Here is an 18319-nt window from a genome sequence, read left to right on the forward strand (position 1 = left end):
ATCCAATAAGCATTTACAATTGATAAGACTGACAAAAACACTGGTTAAAAACCATAGCAGCTACTATAAATACAGAAGACCCCAAAGAAGTGACATTAAAAAGAAAAATGTAACTGTTGCTTACAGTTTAGTGAATGTTGTTATAGATGGGCTTCTTTCCATGGCATGGAGGGAGTTTGTATAACATCATGGTGTGTTAACCCTCCACTGAACTTGTGATGTTAGTTAACAGTGTCATTTAAATCCCTGATCATCGGCATGTAACCAAAGATCATAACACTTTGTTTTTTTCATAAGGTTTAATGTCAAATGAAATAGTTTGAGATACCAGTTCAGAGCTTATCTCTAATAAAAGCAGTGGGATTGGGATTCATTATCCAGAAACTCAGAATTTGCTTCTAGGTAACCGAACAAAAGGTATTAACTAATTCCAAATCATTCCTGTGCCAAACCTTCCAATAACCTCAACTCAACAGGCATAAGGAAATCCTAACTAGCATAGGATTTTTCACTCACTTTTACCTAGAGTTTATGGATTAGAGACACAAAATTAGTATTATGGGGCAGTCCCAAAAGCTTTGGGAAAACACTGTGCAGGATCTCCTGTGTGCCTAATATCAGAGTATAAACTTTCTGCCTATCGGACGTCTCCCCCAATATGCAACAACTAGAGCAGAATTCTAATCACATGCTGAGTTGGTGTCTAGATCTTTGTCACGTGTGCAGAATGACCTAGTATTTTTCAATCAACTTGGCCAGAAGAATAGAATAAAATCAAGTTGTAATTTGTTTCGCTTCATCTTAATGTTAGCAGCTCTTCCATATGTGATGGTTAAATAGACCAGAGAAAGCTAGATAGTGCTTTCCTTTTTAAAATGATTGTTTTACTTCAGAAATATCAGGGATTTCAAGTCTTATCTTCCCTGGCCGTGCTAGAGGGCTTAGAAGTCCCAGAGATGTATTATGAACTTTTCCCAGCCCTTAATTTAAGCGGTAATGATGGTGGATCTTCTCTTCCAGCTGCTTATAGAATGTATGAATTAAATAGATGCCAAATAAAGTGTAACAGCCTGAATACATATCCCTTCCCTTCTCAATCAGATTTCACTTGCTTGATATATTATGCTATAAATCGGCTAGCTCCCTGGTTGTCTATAGAGTGTTCTGAGAAGAACAGAGTAGATAAGGCTTGCATTTGTCATGTAAAACGCATTCAGGGAACCATTCTTGTGGTGGCCATAAAGCCCACTAAAGAAGCCAGAAAAGGCATAAGCCCATTTCCCCCCCTTTTTAGATTAACTGTAAATGACTTGCCCTGTGCAATATAGGGTCAGTGGCAGAAGCGGTAATAGAACATGCACCTCCTCTCAGCCCTATGCTCTGACTGCTGCACTGTGCCCTCCCTGATTTGTTGAGGGTTTGGAAGTCCAGCATGGCTCGAGTACTCCATATATCCTATGTGAGGATGTTATCTCTGGTGCTACTGATACTCATTATGAATTCCGTTTTTTGTTGTAATGGCCTCGTTTTAAACAGGCTGCTTTTTCTGCTCATGCGCTCCTTCACTGTCCTTGCTGTCTCGTTCTTCATGCAATTTCCACTGGCATGTCTCCAAAGATGGCCCCAAGCTGAAGAGAAGGTATGCATGGGCCTGCCTCTGCCATAGCTCTCGCCCATATGTTACTATGTTGTCAACCAGTTGTAGCTGATAAAATAATACTTGGTCAGTCATCTTGCTATGAGAATAGTGTACACGTGTGTGTGCAAGCAGTAAATTCACACCAGGGTGGATTTGATTTAAATCACTAGTCAGGAAGCCTCGATTTAATCATAGATTTCTACATAAAAGTGCATTCTTGTTGGTTGGTATAACCTTAATACATATTCTTCACAACTCCGAGATAGATGTAGGGTTCATTTTTAGAAGGTACACACTATACATTTTTAAACAGTGATTTATTTTGAAAACTTCTCAGATTAGTTTTACAGCTATATCAGAAAATGAATGATTGTTTGGTTATTTCATTTACCAAAGGTAATTGAAGCAGATAGTTCACCTCCCAATGACTTCATAAATATCTCCAATTCAACAGGTTAATCATTAATATTCGGAGGATTTTCTTGCCATGCTGTATTAGGAGGAGAACATCACCAGACAGACATTTAAATTGTTTTATTTAAGTAAAACAACAACGTTATGTATTCTGGATTTTTTTTCTTTAACAGCAAACATATAATATTTTAACAAAACAAGCATATGTCCCTCGATTCTCACATTTACCTCCAGATGTTTTCTCCTTGTTCAGATTTATTCTGCCCCCAACAATAATCTATTCATTGAACTTTCTGAAACTTTGCAGTTTTAGAGAGAGGTAAGGGATTGACTGTGTACACAAATTTGCAGAGGGACAATAGGGTTGAGGTCTGTTATTTCTCACCTCTACATACTATTTATTTATTTAAAAACATTTTTGCTGTTAGTAAACATGTTACCTCTGGAGGCACAAATCCACAGTTTGAGAACTGCAAAACTAAGCATCTCTGATGGTATTTTCTAGACTGAGTCCCATTGGGTAGATAGAAAGATTAACCTAAATAATCTATACAGAAGCCCCTGGAACTCCATAAAATGGGGTCCCTAATCCATGAACTATTGGAAGTCATTTACAAAACTTTTCTTAAACATGACATGAATATATTGTCTCATACTATAGAATTAGACTTTATAATCCCTATTCCATGATGAGATATCTTTGAGCTATAGTTTTAATTATGATACATTATCTTTAGAGACTTTTTTCCTCAAAGCATTTTATCAAAAAAATCTGATTTTAAATAAAAAAAATCTTTTTTTTTTTTTTTTTAAATTCTTGGCTTTTATCCACCCTGATTCACACTGCTGTGGCTCTTTTGGGTGAGCCACTGAGGTCAGAGTATTACTGCCCTGACTCATATAGTTGATGGATTGTTCAACAATGGAAAAACCAGTACACTCACCTACTACCTCATCAATCCTTATTTTCTTTCCATTACATAAAGATAGATTAATTGAATGGGAAACGTAGTGTACTTTGATTTGGGAGGTCATGGTCAAAAGTGTCATGGTTTTACTGAGGTTATAAAGGAAAACCGTTGTTTGGCTGCCCTGTTTCCCACTAAGAAGGGTCTTGAAAGTCCAGAACCACCACCACTTATGAGATGTGCTCTTAAATCCGGTGTCTTTAATAACTATTCTTACAAGCCTTTGTATTTATACTTTCTTTTGGTCCGCTTTCAGGTTTAGCTCCCATTGATGTATGGTGTTTGCTTTAGCAGGAGGCACGAAGAGGCAATATAATAACATGCTTCATACACTTCCTTTAGAATAAAAAGATGGGGAGTGTTGAAAAGAAATTGATCTCTCTAAATGGTGCAGTTGCTGAATCTTTGCCACTGCTAGTGACATGCTATACAGCAGGGGTTCTCAAATTGGGGGTCGGGACCCCTCAGGGGGTCACGAGGTTATTACACGGGGGGTTGCGAGCTGTCAACCTCCACCCCAAACCCCACTTTGCCTCCAGCATTTATAATGCTGTTAAATATATAAAAAGTGTTTAATTTATAAGGGGGGGCTCGCACTCGGAGGCTTGCTATGTGAAAGGGGTCACCAGTAAAAAAAAGTTTGAGGGCCACTGCTCTACAGTAATATTGGCACGAGGAGCTTTTAGTGAATATTATTGGGATCATTAAATCATATTTCCACACCACCCAGTAACCCCTGGTAGACATAGAACTGTTTTTGTTTTGGGGTTTGCTTTTTTTTTTTTAATTTTGCATTTTCTCTCTTCTTCCTGCTCCGGTTTTATTTTAGGGAAGCTCTTAACAACTCTTTGTTCCAGCCCCCCTCTAGCCCTCAATCCCTGCCAAAAAAAAAATGATTTGAGATAAATTTTGGGTCTGCAAACTGTGTTGCCCTTAATGCAACTGGTTAAGGTTTCTCCATCCAGACTTTTTTCAAATCCTGTGATTTAGACAGTCACATGCTATGTGTTACGTGGATCCTTCAGTATGAACTTTCTGCACTGGCAGTGTGGCTTTCATCAGATTGTGCTGTTAGTACAGTGTTCTCCCTTAGTTGAGTCACATCACATTGTGGGGCTTCTTGTTAAATCCTTAGCTAGTGGGCGTACTGTTCTAATTTCACAGAGGGACTTTCAAACTCTGTACATTTAATTGAGCTGAAATGGGGACTAGTGCATATTTCTCAGTCCTGAAACCAGGAATGTCTTGGCTTTTGTCTTACAGATTTCAAAGCTTGTAGTGACACTTGACGTGATTAGAGTGGGTCTGCTTCAGACCTCCCTTTCTGCCAAGCTTGGTGAAAAAGCAGCTGCTTCTGCTCGGGGGATGTGGTTGTAACTTGACATACATCCAGTTTTCGAATGACATTAGATATCAAAAACATTATGGAGGGTAGTTCAGTGAAATCTCCTTTCATGAAAGGGGAATACCGACAGCAGTTATGTGAATGCAGTTGGTGTCTGCAGAGTTGCATTAGAAGTACAAGGCTGGATTCATGCTGCAGACTTTTGGGAAATGTCACCTGCATGGAAGCAGAAGTGACTACAGACTGGTAATTGAGTCTCTTTGTACATTGGTTATTTCTTTGGCCAGCCTTGGTTTTACTATGCTTTAGACTTCCAAATTAATATTTGAATCCTGTAACAAAGCTTTAACACTTACCAGGAGTAAGATTTCAATCTAAAATTTGTCGGTTGTAAGATCTTCAAGGCAGGGTTTGTACCTACATTTGTGTGTGTTCATAGCCTAGCACAGCAGAGCTCTGATGCCCATTATGGTCTTTGGCTGCTACTGCTACTAAAATACCTTCTGTGGCATTTACATCAGAAATCGCATATTTGAATCAAATCACTTATAGAATCAGAGAAGTGCAGGACTTGATAGGTCATCAAATCCAGCCCCCTGTGCTGAGGCAGGACCAAGTAGTTAGTTGATGCAATATAAATGACAAACAATTAACCCTTTATATAATTGAGGCCTTGATTGGCAATTTCCAGTGTGTGGGAAGGCTGCTGAATCTATTGACTTTAGTGGACCTGTGTGTGTGTGTGTGTAGTAGGCCTAACACACACTGGAAATTGCAGGATCAAGGACTTGGTTCTAAGTCTCCTTATTGTTTGGAAATCAAAGAGGAGCTGGCTCTGAACTGAGTGTGATGGATGCCCATCACGCCTGAAAGTTTGTTAATTGCATCAAAAGAAATGAGGCAAGAAATATTTTCTTAGGCATCTGAATCTTAGCGGGAGAGTCGCTTCAAAGGGCTCCTGTGGTCTGGAGTCTAGACATCTGTAACCCTTCTGCCAGGTGGTGAATGGCAGCAAAAATAGATCTAGGTCCCTCTTGACATATAACTAAACTGGCTAAAGCCCACTCTGATACCTGACAAAAGTAAATACTTCCTCCCTGGTGCCCTTAATGGGTACAACTCCCCCACTCCCAAACACTCAGACTGTGTACAAATAAGGGATCCTTTATTAGGGGACAGGGAACACAGTCATAAATTCGGGAAAATACAGTAACAGAATATGTATGCAAATGAAAAGGAAACTCCCCTCCCCCCCCCACACACCCCCGTAACTTTAGCAGTAGTCTGTCTAACGCCCTTGTAACCCACTGGTGAGAATGTCCCACAGTGTCCCTTGGCCACACCTTCCACCCATCTGCCTGGCCCCTTCTGTGCCATCTGACCCTCTGTCTGAGAGGGAGTGGACCTAATGAAGCCTAAAGTTAGCAGAAGGGGCTGCTAATGTCTTCGCCTCTGTGGCTGTGCAGCACTCTCCTTTCCAACCTTGGCGTGATCCTGGAGGAAGCGCCTCGAAAGCAGACTTCCCAGTACTTATTTCAGAAAGCCTTTGGCTTGGCATATTTACTTGCTTGCAGAGAGAACTTGGTGAACGAGCTACTAGGGATAGCTAAGCTGAAAGTGGCATAGAGAGAAACCGTACTTACCTAATGAGGAAAAGCTAACAAGGGCTCAGCTCCTGCAGTGAGCTCCGGGCAGGTGGACGCTAATGAGGGACTAACTTTTATTAGTTATTGAGACAGCGTTAATGTCAACAGCTATAAAGATGGCAGAGTATGGAGAGAGCATCTCTAACGTAAAAAAAAAAAAAAAATCTTAAAAAATGAAGCGTGACAAACTAGCTGCAGCCACCCAAAACCCACCCTGGTAGAGGAGAACCAGCACACACACACATAGTCCGTGTACAGACTGTCAGAGAGGATCACAGTTCAGGGCAAGCGCACCCATATTTCCCCTCTGATCCAGCAAGGGCACCCATTCTAGACTTCTATCTCCTCACTTCTGATCAGGGTATCTCCAGGCTGAGCAATTCTCTGCCCTCACTGTGTTATCCGTAGCAAAAGACAAGACTGCCTAGACCAGTGGTTTCTAAACTGGGGTTTGAGAACCCCTGGGGGTTCACGAAATGTTACAGGGGGTTCTCAGGGAAAAAATTCCATAATGGCAGCCAGAGCTCTCCCTAGGGACCATGTGCAGCACGGGGCCAGTAGCCCGGAGCCCCTGGACTTCCAAGGGCTTAGCAGATCAAAGCAAGCATCTCTATCACAGTGAGGAGATTTAAACTTCAAGACTCCTTATAAGAAATAGAAAGGGAGGTGGATATTTTTTGCCGTTTTTAAAATTAAATAGGCAGCTAGTATTGTGTTTTTTAAAATTATTATGACCAAGTTTAAGCTTTGTTGTAACGTGCGTTGTTTGCCTGGACTGCTCAAGACCTGAATGCTTGTGTAGGAGGAACTCTTTGAGTTGGCTTCTTAAATACCTTCATGCTGTTTCACATCCGATACTCCTTGATGAAACATAGGAGCCTTGTCTTATAACAGGCTTATTCAAAATGATACAAGCTACAAAAGTGAGATCTTGGAAGAGTGTTGCCGTTTTCATAATGTAATAAAAATACTGTAATGATTAATAATAAAGTGTGTAATAAGCATGTCATAAAAACAAATTTTATATTTCCAAGATCACCGCTTTTATAATTTATACTCCGGTAAAGGAGAAAATCCCTGGAAATATTCATTTTTAGGAGGGGGTTCGTGAGACTTGACATTTTAGTGAAAGGGGTTCACGGGCTGTTAAAGTTTAGGAACCACTAGCCTAGACAGACTTGCTTGCTTTCTGTTCAGAGACTAACAATGTAACTGCCCACAGTTAAGCTACCACACAGCTGCTTCTAGGCGAGCTTATTTATTTTTAGGGTAAAAACATTACAGAGAAAACCTATTAAAACACAGTGAAAGAACCTATATGCATGCTAACAAACTTGCCAGAGATCACTCCAACTCCAGCAAGGGCTCTGACTGGTGATCAGTCCTTCAGACCCCACAAAAGGGTCTCTTCTATGGTCAGAAGTTCACAACAATCTCCGCTCAGAACTAGCACACTCATGAAAAGTTTAGTCCCTCCTTTTATATAGTGCAGGGGTCTTTGAGCTTGAGTTTTCAGGAGCAGGTAGTCAGTAGATAATGAGGTTTGTTTTCTTCCCAGGGCTTAGCTTCAAAAGGCCTCCCAAGTACCTCCTAGGAAACCCACTAAACACTTATTGTCCCAAACTGTTCTTTGAAGTTTCTAACATTTCTCCAAGGTTCACATTAGTCAGTTTCCTGGAAAAGTTACATATGATCCTACGATAACACATAATTGTAGTTTGAATATAATGGACTCAAAAGATACTACATTTAATTCGATAAAGTTTAATGTAATTCAATAAGGTTTGTCCAGGACATCATAGGAAATTGCCCTCTGCCACAATCCGATTGCAGAACGGTGGAAGAAGGAGATTTTCAGAATGAAACTTCTTTCGAAAAGGAGCCTGGAATGTGCATGCTAATCCACAAACAGCCAAGCCCCCCAGTGCAATAAGTTCCCTGTCCTGCGTTTTCCTGCTATTCCAGTGTTTGCTGTATGCACGGCTAAGGGCTTGCAAATTCAAATTCACACCCTACCTTAATCCGAATGATTTTTCAAGTGTAGACAAGCCCAAAAAGCAAACGAGGTGTGTGTTTACTGTAGGGTAACTATACTGCTGTAAAGTCCCAATGGAGGCGAGGCATTGTAGTATGAGCTGAGGGGTGAAAACATTATTTACTGTGAGATCGCTAGAGGAGCTTGGGTGGGAAGAGACGAGTATAGTAGTGAAAACATTACTACTATCTTATCAGTTTAACCTCCCTGAGCTCCCTCACAGCACTGCGTGCTGTGTGTCTATTAGGATTTTACAGTGAGATGGGTAACATGCATTAATTCTCCCATGGGAAAAACATACCTTTTGGGGCAGTAAAGACAGCCTAAATTGTAGTCTTTTGGCATGACTGCGATTCCTGGTTGATACCTGTTAGTACCGTTGAAGTCTTTTTGTGCTGGGCGTTCACATCTTTATTTTGTAAGATGTATCCAACTAGCCTTTGGTGTTCCTGGACCAAGTTCAGTGTCCTATTCACTGGCAGTGCTTAGCCAGTGCAGATTCCTGTGTATAACAGTTACACGTAGCCTGGGCTTTGCACAGTCTGAGCGGGTTCATAAGGATTATAGTGATATAATAATCTACAATCTCTTCCGTTTCAGAGCCAAACCTTTGCAATCTGTCTTTCTGCTGCAGCAGGAAAGATTAAGCTGCTTCTGGTACTCAGATATGCAGCCAGTAGTGTAGGGTGTGAGTTTACTCTAGATAATTCCTGTTGGCGTCACAGAGCAATCCCTCCCCTTTGTGCACTGAAGTTTGAAAATGATTTTTCTCTCCTCCCATTTAAGGTATCTTTTAAAACTTTATTTCTGACTGTTCTCCAGCGTTAGCCGGTAAATAGAGACATGATCATAGTAAGGAATGTAGGATTTGTAATAACCCCTGGTAGTGTCCAAAGGTCCTTGTTTTGAGTTGGACCTCGTTGGGCTAGGTGCTGAAATTAGAGGTACACGCAGGGCCTGTCCCAAAGATCTTACAATCCAAAGCTAGTGACATATGAAGGGTGAGGACAATGGAATCAAATATGGTCTCTACCTACATGTGAACTCATGTTGCTTTTTTTATAATAAATATCAAGTTGACTTTCCCCAAATCTTCCTTTGCTTAGTCATTGTATGTTAATTATATCTTCAGTTATTGCCCAGCCCTATGATTGAGGGCTGGTCTATACTCCAGGGGATGATCGATCTAAGTTACACAACTTCAGCTGCGTGAAAAACGTATCTGAAGTTGACGTAGTTAGATCTACTTACGGTGTCTTCACTGCGGTGTGTTGACGGGAGACGCTCTCCCGTCGATTCCCCTTGCGCTTCTCGTTGAGGTGGAGTACTGGAGTCAACGCTAGAGCAATCGGCGGTCGATTTATCGCATCTATACTAGACACAATAAATCGACCCCCGTTGGATCGATTGCTGCCCGTTGATCTGGCCGGTAATTTAGACAAGCCCTTAGTGTCTAAAAGGTACAGTCTCTTTAATATAGTGTGTGATCTACTATTTTATTCCTTTCTTTGTTGAATTGGGGCCGCTTTAAGTCCAATTTACACTGGCAGTTAAAAAGTGCAACTGGACCAGGTAATCCATAGGTTGCGTGGTCCTTGACTGCCTTTCTTTGCATTATTTGGGCTGCAGACTTAGTGCCTGCAATCTGCATCCCTTGAGAAGCTGAAGTACTTTCTTTGTTCCCTCTTCAGGGGTATCCCCTATCTCCAAAGCCAGTAGTGCTTTTTGGAAATTGTACAGAAATTAAGAGACATTGTGAAATAAACAAGCCTAGAGGTGTATTACAGAAAGCATCAGCAGAATGACACATGGTTGAGTTAAAAATAGATTCCGAGTTACCTCACATGAGTCATTGCTCACAGCCTAAAATCAGCCCATGGTGCTCTGGGAAGGCTTGGTAGACTCTGGACAGTTGTTTTGTTATGCTTATAAGAAGCACATGGGGTTTTTTTTTCAGGGGAAAAGGCAATATGCTGTGTTTATTGAAGATGCAACAGTTAGCGCGAACCCCCACCCCACACACCTTTGATGTTATAGTTACCAGTCCGGATCAATCTAGTGGCCAGGACGAACCCAACGTTTCATGGCAAGGCACCCTGTTTATATAGTGATTTCCCTTCATTGGACCAATGACTTTTGCACTGTCATGCTGTAATCATTGTTTGAGTGCTTGTTTTCTTAAATTGTCCTTCTCATTCTTTACCACTGCTATCTAGTCCCCATTGATAGGTGCCTGTCTCATCTTTAGAGTCCTCAATCTGCCCTCCTCTGACATTTCAATAGGGGTGTCTTGCAGCCTCCTGGCACCCTTGCGTCTGTCTCCAGTTCCTCCCTTGTACATCTGGCTCAGCGATGGCCTTCACAGTTATCTCGTTACACATACATTCCTCATTCACACACACAACAGAATTAAAAAGGGGGGGAGGGATAGCTCAGTGATTTGAGCACTGGTCTGCTAAACTCAGGGTTGTGAGTTCAATCCTTGAGAGGGCCACTTAGGGATCTGGGGCAAAATCAGTACTTGGTCCTGCTAGTGAAGGCAGATGGCTGGACTCGATCTTTCAGGGTCCCTTCCAGTTCTATGAAATGGGGTGTGTGTGTGTGTGTGTGTGTGTATTTATTTATTTATTTGTTTTCTTGTGCATCGCACCATGTTCTGTGCAAGTTAAAATGATCGTGGCATTCTTTTACTTACTTTGTTGTAGGTTTAGCATTTTAAAATAATAATCTTAAAATGTCTGTTACTGCCTTGAAATCAGCCCAGACACAGATTCTGGCTGATGAATCTTTACCAAATGACCCATTAGGCCATTCCTTTCTGCTATTCCAAAAGGGTAGCTGGCAGGATATGGTCAAATCCTACACCAGTACATTTAATACAAGCTACATTATTATCTCATTAGTCTTTATCCTTCATTCTAAATCCTACAAAATACAAACATAAAATCCTACTACTACAGTTTCATGTTGGGACATGGCGCACAGACAGATCTGGGGGTGGTGATAGGGGAACCTTAAGAGCACAGAATAAAGTCTCACGTTCATGCAGTCACTACTGGATCTCTCTGCCTTTATCACTGTCAGTATATTGGTGACCTGCATACAAGACCTGGCAGGTGAGGCTACTAGGGTGCTAAAATCACCCCAGTCCTTTCCCCTTGGACAGATCCCAGAGAGTCATAAAGGGCACTGCTCCTTCACAAAAGCTCTTGCATATGGAATCACGAAGGAATGGGGGATAGAGGACTGTAGAGCCAGTATTAAAGACAGATCTTGAAGAATCCGTTGCCCATGGTGAGTAGGAAACTTTCCCAGGGTGTCAAACCTGCTGCTCAGAGCCCTCTGGCTTGCAATGAAATAGATTGTAGTTCAGCTGCTGACTGTCAAAGCTCTTAGTAATAGTAGCAGAGGACACCCCTGGAGCTATTCACAGAGGAGGAAGATCGAAAAAGGAGGTTGGGGGGCGGGGGGAAGAGTAGCAGCCGGTAAAGTTGTAGAAACTCTTAACTTGCTTGTGGGCAGTTGAGGTGTCTGTAGGCTGGGGTGCAGAGACTGGCATGTTCTTTCTTCCATTCAGCAAAGAGAGGAGTTTGTGGGCGATCAAACTCATCTAAGCTGAATGTGGCTATGAAAGTTGGTAATCGTGAACCTGGTCCAGGGGCAGTAGGTTGGGGTAGATTGGTTTCTTACCTGGGTACGTCCTCTGGACAGTGCCAGGAGTGGGATGAGGGTGGTACCTATATTACATCCCTTTGGCTACTAGGTTTAATCCTGTATCCTTGGTATTTATTAACAACTTCCAAGGCCTGGGTGTGAGGCGATGGTATGGGGGGAGGGGAAGGAGAAGGAAAGGCAGGAAGAGCTGCACCAGGACTTAGTAGAGGAATGAAAGGCAAGAGAAAGTGGGGTGAAGTTTGGAGGGAAAGTGTAATAGCAGGAAGAGAGGTGCTAAAGTTACACTTAGAACATTCACTACATTGAATTTGCAATAAACAATGCACAGCTGTCTTGTTCCTTTCAATGGCAAGGGACACGGCACCGCAATTATAGCTTTTTGGGGGGGGGAGGGGGGTTGCAAGCTAGGAGACTTACTCAATGGACTAGTAGGCAATGCTTTCTGTTCCCCTCCCCCAAAACCCCACCAGAAACCTGTCATTGTTTTCATGTGCGTTACTTGTGGATCAGGGTAGGTGTTTTTTTTCCTTTCTCTGGTTCAGGTGATGTTACACCTAAAATGCTCTTTTCAAATCTGGTCCTCTCATTGATAGGAGGTAGACATATTGGAGGGAATCCAAGGAGATTGGTTTGAAGAAAGACCACTCTTACTCGTTTCAGAGTAACAGCCGTGTTAGACTCTTACTCGGTCTATCAATGCTATTTTGGGGTGATGAGGTGGGGGGAGGCAGCGGGAGAATGTTACTGTGCGTAGATATGAAGGGTGTCAGCATTAAGGAAGGAGAAGAATCCTTGGGTGCCATAAATGTGGTCTGACCAGGAATAGTAGGATTAAATTAAGAAAAGGAACATTTTAGGGGGAGCAATCTATTAGACTCCATCTCCTCTAGGAAGCTGGCCTGTGCTAAGTGGGTGTCAACAATAGATCTGCCCTAGTCAGGGTGAGATTTCTTTGCTACTTGTGTAGGTGGGGCCAGACTATGTTAATGAAGAATGCGTGCTGACCTTGATTCATGCATAATATGAAACGCTAGGATCTAAATCCTGTCTACATTAGATGTTAAGTGCTGTTTAAAATCATATTAATTGAAATATGAGCGCGATTATCTTGTTTGAAACCCCCATCTACTTTTCCTAGATAGGGCTAGCTGGGCACTCGTTCAGACTTTTTAGTGCTTGGAGGTATCGGGGCAGGAAGTGTTCTAGGTAAACTGCCAGCTGCATTTGAGAAACAAAGCTTTTAATTAGGATGGGTGTTGCTGGGCTGCCTGCTGCTGTGCTGAAAGTGGCCTTTTGTGGCCGCCAGTGTTAAGATATCAATCTGGTCAGAGAGCAAGTCATTGGCAAAGCTAATAAAATCTGGGAGTTCTGAATCCATCCTCTTCCTCCAGTCACCAGAGCAGACTCCTTCCCTTTCCTTCCCTCTGTAATCATCAAAATAAAGACCTTCCTGGTGAAACCATGGCTAAAGGCCTCTAGGGCTAATAATCTTGACACTGTAAACTTAACAAGGAGAGAAAACAGATGCATGTTGTGCTTGTTTAGTCAGTTACAGCCTCTGTTGTGCTTGTCCACAGGTGGTGTAGTCCACAGACTGCTAGTAGATGTGTGCATATCTTAGGCACATTGTATTCACTTTGACCTGTGTCCCAACTTCTGCAGAGGTTTTCTTAACATTTACTAAAGAGAGTTTGTCTGTTAAAATGTCCTAAGATGCCAAAAAATACATCATGTTTATGGAATCTACACTATGTAGTTTTCTGCCCTCTAGGTAGTGGGAAGTACACATGGACAAAGGTCAGTTTCACTGCTGGCTTCTGCATAATTCTCTGCATCTCCTGACTGGGTTCCTGAAAGGGGCTCGTACTTTCTAAGTGTATCAGTGAAAATAGGGTTTTGGACACACATGAGCTAAATCTGCTTTGGTTTGGTTTCTCCCCCATGTAGGGTAAACATGTTTAGTATCTTAATACCCGCTGGAGAGGAAGGATGCTCTTGTACTTCAAACACAGAGTCAGGGTACCTAGGTTCTTCCTGACTGTGCCCCGATTGTGTGACTTTGGGCACGTTACTTACTTGACAATTTTCCTGCCTGGTTTTGACCTGCCCCGTTGCCAGTGGTCCCTGTTGAACAGGTTCTGGACCGGCAAGGTCTCTGCAGCCAACCAGTATCGCTGGGGCCTTCGTGATAGCCCTTTGTGCAGCCACAGCATGCCACAGATGACACACGTTGTCAATGACTAGGTTCAGCAGTGGCTAGAAGAACTGCATCACGCCACTGAAGATGCCATCGCTTGGCTAGACGACTATGCACACGCTAAATAAATACTTAACAATCCGGATCTGTTTTGCAGACTGAAAAATGGGTTTGCTTACTCACATCTCAGGGGCATTAGGCTAAATTTGACCAAATGTTTGCAAAGCGTCCTGAGATCCTTGGGTGGGAGACAAAACAGAAGCTCATAGTATTATACTGTTTAACATATGTGAAAGATTATTAATGCTTCTAAACTGTTTTTCAGATTCTAAATGGCTTCTAAGAAGTCGGGATCCGACTTTCACGGTAAGTGAAGTGCAGTATTTTTGTATTGGAAAGAGATTAATGTGAGGAAACTCCCCATAAAACATTGTGTTGCCACTAATATAGATTTTTATTTCATCTAATAATATAATGGGATTGGGTGGCTCTTGGGATTAATAGGAGACTCTAGAGCCTTTCACCATCCTGCTACTGACCCAAAGTAGCCATGTTCTGTTGGCTGTTGATTGACCTGTGTGAAATGAGCTTGGTCTCAATCCAGGTTTTCAGTGGACGTGTGCACTTCAGAAAGCTCCCCTGTTGGCATTAACCGTCAGTCAGCACAGAGGCCGTGGCTTGAGTGCTCAATGGAGATGAGTCTGCTTTCTCTCTGCTAGAGCTGGTCCTTCCATATCAGGCCTGGACAGGACATTGGTGGGGCAGTGATGAGGAAACTTACACTGCTGTTGTCTATGCCCGTTCCCTCTCTAAACAGAGGACTTCAGGCTGGTATCTTTCACTCATGGCATTAAGAACACTTCAAACATGAAACGAGAAAATCCCTAGCTTTGTGTATGCACGTGCGTGTGACATTAAACCAATAGTAGGCCAGTGGAATAGCGTTTGCAGAAGCAAACTCTATATCGTGAAGGTTGCAACTTCACTTTAATTTTAAATTGTTTTTCCTCATTTATAACTTCCATAAAGTCTCCTTATGACTGAAACTGCTCATGCTTGGTGTCTGCCCTGTGATGAATTTATTTCAAATAAAGTTTGAACTAAATCCATTTAAGTAACTTACATTCCGGTAAGTGGAGGAGGAGAAGAAACAAATTTTCTGTAAGGTCCTGATCCTGCACACATTTAAGCATGTGCTTAATTTTATGCACGAGTAATCTCACTGAAGTCCATTTGTGTAAAGCTAAGTGTGTGTTTGCTGGAGTCGGCCTAAAGTTGTGGAATGGGAGGGTGGGAAACTTAAATATTGCAATTGTATGTGTAATCAAGAATTGCATGGGAAATTACCAGTACCAGCCTAAGTTAATGCGATTGTCCATGCAGACTTCTTCCTTTTCATAGAGTGCAGAGTCCCCGCTCTTTCCAGGTAGCGTTTCAGGTGAGCAAGATGACACTAGAGCACTCCATCATGGGGGAGATGAAGGCTTGGAAACATCTGCACCATTAATTTGACCTTTACACTTTCTCGTTGTCCTAGTATAAAGGGACCAGAAAGTGACATTAGCAGGGAAAGGACTATAAACAAGTCAGACTGACTAGCTTAGGAAATGCAGAATGAAAACATAATAAATACTGAAACTAGACTGTAAAATTGTCTTTAATCAAAGGTGCGAATAGGTAAGAAATGGTCTTTAATTTTTAATATGTCTTATCAGAGTTCCGGGAGCAAAGTTAGCTGGACCCTGTGCTGTTTAATTGCTGATTACTGTTGAATGCGAGCTAAGATGTGAAAAAATTATCTAAGTATGTGTGCAATGCAGAATTAATATTGCATTTGGAGCCATAGGTTTTACAATTAGAGCCCAGAACTGTTACAACCTGGTGGGGAACGCCCCTTGTATTCAAAATAACAACATCAGTAGTTAACTGAAATACCCTGTGGTGAGGCCCTCTGTGTTTCTGCTGATCTTGGCAATTCTAACACTAAGTTTATTGCTGTGCTGACTTAAACTCGCTGGGGAGGGATGGGCACAACTTTTGTTTTGTCATCTCTGGGGAATTAGTGGGGAACATTCTTTCCAATCACCTCCCAGTGTCCAGAAGAACAAATAAGTGACACTGTCCCTATAATTGCAGCTTACTACAAAACATCTAGTCCAGCAAGCAGTTGCAGCTTGGCATGTACAGCAGGCTTCTGGAACTGTACAGAGTTGACACTTCAAATGAACACACTCGCCATGCTCACTGTTAGTGGGAATTTACACGAGACTATTACGAAAGGGGTGTGGGAATGGGGCCTGGGTTATAACAGGAGCTTGGAGGAAGCCACCTTCTGAATTCATCCTTCAGAAAGAGAATGCTCCAACGGGTTTCTCTGAGCACACAGCTCAGTGCACTGTAGTGTTTGTTTGAAGAGCTAGAGAGACTTGCAAGCCGAGTGGATGGCCGTGCCTGGAAATGTAGCTTTCTGCAGGTGTGTTGAAAGGGTGAAGTGAAGTTTCCCAAGGGTAGTGTGTGATGTTCTGCCAATGCAGTGCTAATTGTTGCCACGCAGGTTGAAAGTTGCTGCTGCCACTTCCTCAGGTGATGTCTGAAAACTACTCCAATTATTCCTCGTGTTTATAAGGGTAGTGCGAAGGGCCAACCAAGAATGGGGCCCCATCGTGCCAGGCGCTGTGTAGAGTACCAGGCAGTCCCTTCTCGGAAGACCTAACAATCTAAATAGACAAGACCGACATACGATGGGGGAAAGGGTGTAACATGCAAGCAGGATGAACAATGTGATGGTGGCAAGGAGGGGATCAGCTAAATGGAAGGAAAAGAGAAGGGGGCGAGGGAAGAGGGCAAGGAGGGACAGGCAGGAGTGAAGCTGAGGTGAAGACACTGTGATAGAGAGGGAGGGTTGGAGAAAACAGTCGATCGGCCAGAGACAGTCAGAACATTCTGCAGTTTTGACTGGACTATCCCTAGGTCCCTGTGGTGGCGGCCTCTTCCTACCAGCTGGAGTCTCTGGCTGGCTGTTCTCTGCACGTTTTCCCCCAAGGCTACATGATGGGGAGAGGAGACACCACCTGGATCCTAGTGCCCAGAGTGTGTGTGTGTATGTATATATGGGGGTCTTCACTGCACAGTTCTGGTTCCAGGGAGTGCTGGGTGAGGGGTAACCCTGGCTGGACCCCATTTTACCCACTCCGCCCAGTGTGACCGCTAAAGTTACCTTCTTACTGTTTTGAACCAATTCCCCACATCAGTGGCGACCTCTTTACATGTTCACTAATCAAGCTGCCAGACTGGAGGCCAGTGTTTCCTGGCCATGCACCTAAGGCATATGGGGTCAGATCAGTCGTATGTTTACATAAACAACGATACACAGTGATAGTGGCTCTTTGGTTGGCCTTGGCCGAGGCAGAAAGGCTGGTTTGAATAAAGCAGGTGGGTGCACGTTTTTCTGAACTTCCTGGGGCTGCTATAATAATGGCTTAGAGAGAGTCCAAATTCCAAGTAGCCACGTATTAAATATCATCCTGTTACTTAATGTGAGTTGTAACAAACTCGTGTGCGTGCTGCTGTGGATGAACACTGAGCAACAGCCATGCCTATGGCTGGATCAAAATGCAATTTCTTCTTGTTCCCTGCTTTGAAGAATCTGCTTTTTAAAATCATTTCTGGGGAATTGGCGTGTTCAGCCCTCTGCAAAAAAGCCATTGGCTTAAATCACCTTCTGGGCAGGACTCTAACCATATTCTGATACAAAGGAAAATCCCTGACCCAGGCAAAACAAATGAAATCTACCTTTCTCTCCTTTCTCCTCCACAAAAGGAAATCTATAAACCCATCGTAAAATGTCCTGGAAAGGATACCCCGAGAGAGAGAACATTTCCCATGTCTATGGCAGACCTTCGGTAAATACCAGATTACAGTGGTGGTCAGAGTCAGAAAATCACTATACGGGGGAGAAACTAAAAATAATTTCCCAGTAATATTTGTAACGTATCACACGTAGCAACAAGCTAGTTCCTGAGTAGAACAGCCAGTCTTTGACTGACCGTCCCTTTGCCTTAGTGCTGTATGTGATGTCTTCAGCTCATGATTATTTTTAATGCCATGTAACTTTTAATCTCTCCCTACCTGGTGTTCAGATAAGACCAAGGCAGAGAGCAGTAGTCACACTCCTGCTCATGCCTGTCACAACGTGTGGGGTAGCACAGGCTACAGCCGCTGGCTTTTTTTCTTTGCCTGGGGGTGCTCAACCCCCGCTCAGGCCCCGCCCCCACTCCACCTCTTCCGCCAAGCCCCCACCTCATCCCATCTCGTCCTGCCCCCATTCCGCCCAGGCCCTGCCCCCATTCCACCCCATCCCGCTTCTGCCTGTCCCCGCTCCGTCCCCTCCCTCAAGCGCA

The 18319-nt window shown here is 43.0% G+C and overlaps 1 protein-coding gene across 3 annotated transcripts in view; it reads left to right on the forward strand.

Moving 5' to 3' along the window:
* UBAP1 (ubiquitin associated protein 1) overlaps positions 1-18319 on the forward strand; it is a 57510-nt gene that overhangs the window by 17427 nt on the left and 21764 nt on the right. For all 3 annotated transcript variants that reach the window (XM_034788297.1, XM_034788295.1, XM_034788296.1), the window contains exon 2: positions 14245-14285. In XM_034788297.1, coding sequence (XP_034644188.1) covers positions 14252-14285 — 34 coding nt within the window. In that variant the 5' untranslated portion in view covers positions 14245-14251. The remainder of the gene's footprint in view (positions 1-14244; positions 14286-18319) is intronic.

This window comes from Trachemys scripta, chromosome 13 (assembly GCF_013100865.1).
Source record: "Trachemys scripta elegans isolate TJP31775 chromosome 13, CAS_Tse_1.0, whole genome shotgun sequence".
Taxonomy (NCBI): domain Eukaryota; kingdom Metazoa; phylum Chordata; order Testudines; family Emydidae; genus Trachemys; species Trachemys scripta.